The sequence below is a fragment of the Gossypium hirsutum genome, chromosome D11 (genome assembly GCF_007990345.1).
Source record: "Gossypium hirsutum isolate 1008001.06 chromosome D11, Gossypium_hirsutum_v2.1, whole genome shotgun sequence".
Classification (NCBI taxonomy): Eukaryota; Viridiplantae; Streptophyta; class Magnoliopsida; order Malvales; family Malvaceae; genus Gossypium; species Gossypium hirsutum.
Window position 1 is genome coordinate 19898902 of NC_053447.1, and position 3600 is coordinate 19902501.

The following is a 3600-nucleotide window of genomic DNA, read 5'->3' on the forward strand; positions in this document are numbered from 1 at the left end:
GTCAAATTTCTGTTTGTACATTATGTCAATGAACATTTGAGTGCAAAAAGATCTTCAAAAATATCTACATACCATTAACATCTCAACTCTTCATCACTTTCAGTGACCCAATTTAATGTATCATCGTACTACACATTATTTTTATTTTTATTATGCCATAGTTAACGTTAAAATTTTCACCAAAACATAAATATATCTACTTATATTTTTCGTATGTGCAATATATAAACCTAAAAAATTTCATGCATAAAATGTCTCAAAATAAAAATTTATATATTATCCTACCTCTTTCTCCACAAATAAATTGAAATTTCCTGCAACCGAACGGGTTCTTAAATTCCTATATTAGGGTAATAGCCCCACAAAATGAATGAAGCCAGCCAGCCCTTTTTGAATGGAAAAGTCTAAGAAAAATCCAGCAATTATTTCTATATAGTTATATATATATACCCTCTAGCACTTGTTCAATACAAAATCCACACCAAGTATCAATGGATGTAAAAATGTTGTATGGTCTTTTGACTTTAACTAGTCTAGCAATTCTCTTGCAAGGCCTAGGAACATCCGCACAACAGTGCGGAAGACAAGCAGGAGGTGCACTCTGTGCAAACAGACTGTGTTGCAGCCAATTTGGGTGGTGTGGCAGCACACCTGAGTACTGTGGAACTGGCTGCCAGAGCCAGTGTGGTGGCTCCACTCCAACCCCTAGTGGTGGGAGTGGTGTTGGCAGCATTATCACTCGAGACCTTTTTAATCAAATGCTTAAGTATCGAAATGATCCAAGATGTCCCAGCAATGGTTTCTATACTTATGATGCTTTCATTACTGCTGCTCGATCTTTTAATGGATTTGGCACAACCGGAGACCTTGCAACCAGAAAGAGAGAGCTCGCAGCTTTCTTTGGTCAAACCTCTCATGAAACAACAGGTGGATGGCCAACTGCACCGGATGGTCCGTATGCATGGGGATACTGCTTTATTAGGGAACAAAACAACCCTGGTGCTTATTGTACTCTTGGCTCTTGGCCATGCGCTCCCGGCAGACAGTATTTTGGACGAGGACCCATTCAATTGACTCAGTAAGTTCTCAATCTGTTGATAATTGATATAATATATAATAAATTGCATTCTAAATTGGTCCCAACTTCAAAACGTTTTATTTGAGTGCTTAAAGTATCAATATTATATCAATTATATTCTTTTGTCAACTTAACTGTCAGCTTAAGCATTAGATGCCAACTCGAATATGACGTGGATCATGTTTAGAACATATAGATCAAATTTTAAGCACATGTACTTACTATATAAGTAGCTTGGATATAACATGTTGAAAAACAAACAATTTCATTAAAATTTGATCTATATATTTTAAATACACTTGGCATATGATTTGAGTTGACATTTAATTACTAAATTAATAAGGTCGACGAAATGACTTGATTAATAAAATAATGATACTTTGAGAACTCAACTACAACTTAAAGTTTTGGATCATTTAAAAACTAAACTATAGTCATGTATAACTCTCCAAATAAAGTACTAGTGCATGTTGTTGACGGGCTTAATTTTCTCAGCAACTACAACTATGGACCAGCTGGAAGAGCCATTGGAGAAGATTTGATAAATAATCCGGACCTTGTAGCCACGAACGCAATATTATCCTTTAAGACAGCCATATGGTTTTGGATGACTCCACAGGGAAACAAACCGTCATGCCATAGCGTAATCATCGGGGGATGGAGACCGTCGGGTGCGGACACGGCAGCAGGCCGGGTCCCTGGTTATGGAGTCATCACTAACATAATTAATGGTGGGCTAGAGTGCGGTCGTGGTCCTGATAACAGGGTGGCTAGCAGGATTGGTTTCTACAGGAGGTACTGTGACATCTTGGGTATAAACACCGGAAGCAACTTGGATTGCAATAACCAAAGGCCTTTTGGCTGAATTGTGAATTGCACTCCAACAGAATAAAGTCACTATTGAGTGGAAGTTAATAAACAAATCAACAGGAGATTAATTAGTTAACGGAGTTTCTAAACCATTGTCTAATCAATTTTAAAATAAAAGGAAAATTAGATTTCGAAAATTTTGATGTGACCGTTGAATATCTAACCACCATTAAAGTTAACTAACTTGCAACGAATCATCTTTATAGTTAGTTTGTGTTTCCCCGTCTCTCTCCTAAGCTTTGAGCTCACTCAACAAACTGGTTAGAATCTCAAATACCCAATGTAAATATTTCTTTTTTAAAATTGAGTCACTTTTTATGTAATTTATCCAAATTGAAATTTTACCATTTATATTGACATACAGCATATGATAAAATTTCAAAAATTCCCACCACGTATATACTAATGTCCTTATCTCAAATTTTTATGTTAATATTGATTTTTTCTCAAAATACTAAATATGTAAAATTATGCATCGAATCTAGGAATTTCGGGAGAAAAAAACTCTTCTCGAATTTAAAAAGATTTCGCCACCTTTAAATGGTGAGATTCTTTCAACAAAAATTGGGTCAACTTGCACCCTTAATTTTTATTCTTGAAGGAATAATCTGATTTTTTTTGTTCCCTCCTATACGTTTAAGTTTGAATAAAAAATGCAGCCCCTTGACCTTTTTTTATTTATCATTTTTATTACAAAATTTATTTTATAATAAATTTAAAATCAAATAAATTTCAAGTTAAAATATGTTATTTATAATAGTAATACCTAAGTTTGAAGAGGTTTGAATGTCTTTACACTTTGAAAATTTTCGAATTAAAAATTGATTTTGGGTTCAGATTATTTTAAAATTAGATATTTTTAGATTTGAATAAATTTAGATTCAAGCTTAAATGATTTTTTATTTTATTTGAAAATTTTTAAATTTAAAGATTGAAATGATTTAAACTTCAACAATCTGAACTATAAATAATTTGAATTCAAATATAATTTTGAGATCATTTCAATCCCCCAATAACCCTTCAGGTTGAACTTAAGTTTAAACTTAGATTATTTTTTTTATATAAATTAAATAACATATTTTAACTTTAACAAATATTTAAGTTTTAAAAAAGAAATTATAAAATTCGAAATCAAATGCCAAATTTACTAAACTGCTAGGCTAAAATCAATCTATTTTCAAATTTCATTCGATTTTTAGTTCATAAAAAATAATTTTGTAATTAAAATTAAAATTCAAAACTTAATTTAAAAAGTCAAGCGTCTGCGATACATTGCAGCTTTGTTTTTCATTCAAACTACAAACAACGAAACGAAATTTAAAAAAAAAAAAAACCAACAAATATGATTGTATTTGTGTTGGCAAGGAAATTGAAAGTTTGCACAACCGCGTGGTTCTTAAAATCGGGTAATAGGTCCACTAAAATGAAGGAAGCCAGCCAGCCTTTTTTGAACGGGAAAGTCGAAGAAAACCCCAGCAATTATTTTCATGTAATATTTATATATTTATATATACCCTCGTACTTGTTCAATCCCAAACTGAGAATCCACACCAAGCATCAATGGATACAAAAAAGTTGTATGTTCTTTTGACATCAAGTAGTGTAGCAATACTCTTGTTATGCCTAGGAGCATCAGCAGAACAGTGCGGAAG

General features: G+C 32.6%; 1 protein-coding gene across 1 annotated transcript; it reads left to right on the top strand.

The window, feature by feature from the left end:
- On the top strand, positions 1-2085 carry LOC107912863 (endochitinase). Its single transcript, XM_016841216.2, has 2 exons — positions 1-1078; positions 1574-2085. Exons 1-2 carry the CDS (start codon positions 492-494, stop codon positions 1941-1943), a joined length of 957 nt encoding a protein of 318 aa, XP_016696705.1. The 5' UTR covers positions 1-491; the 3' UTR covers positions 1944-2085.
- Positions 2086-3600: the final 1515 nt, after the last annotated feature.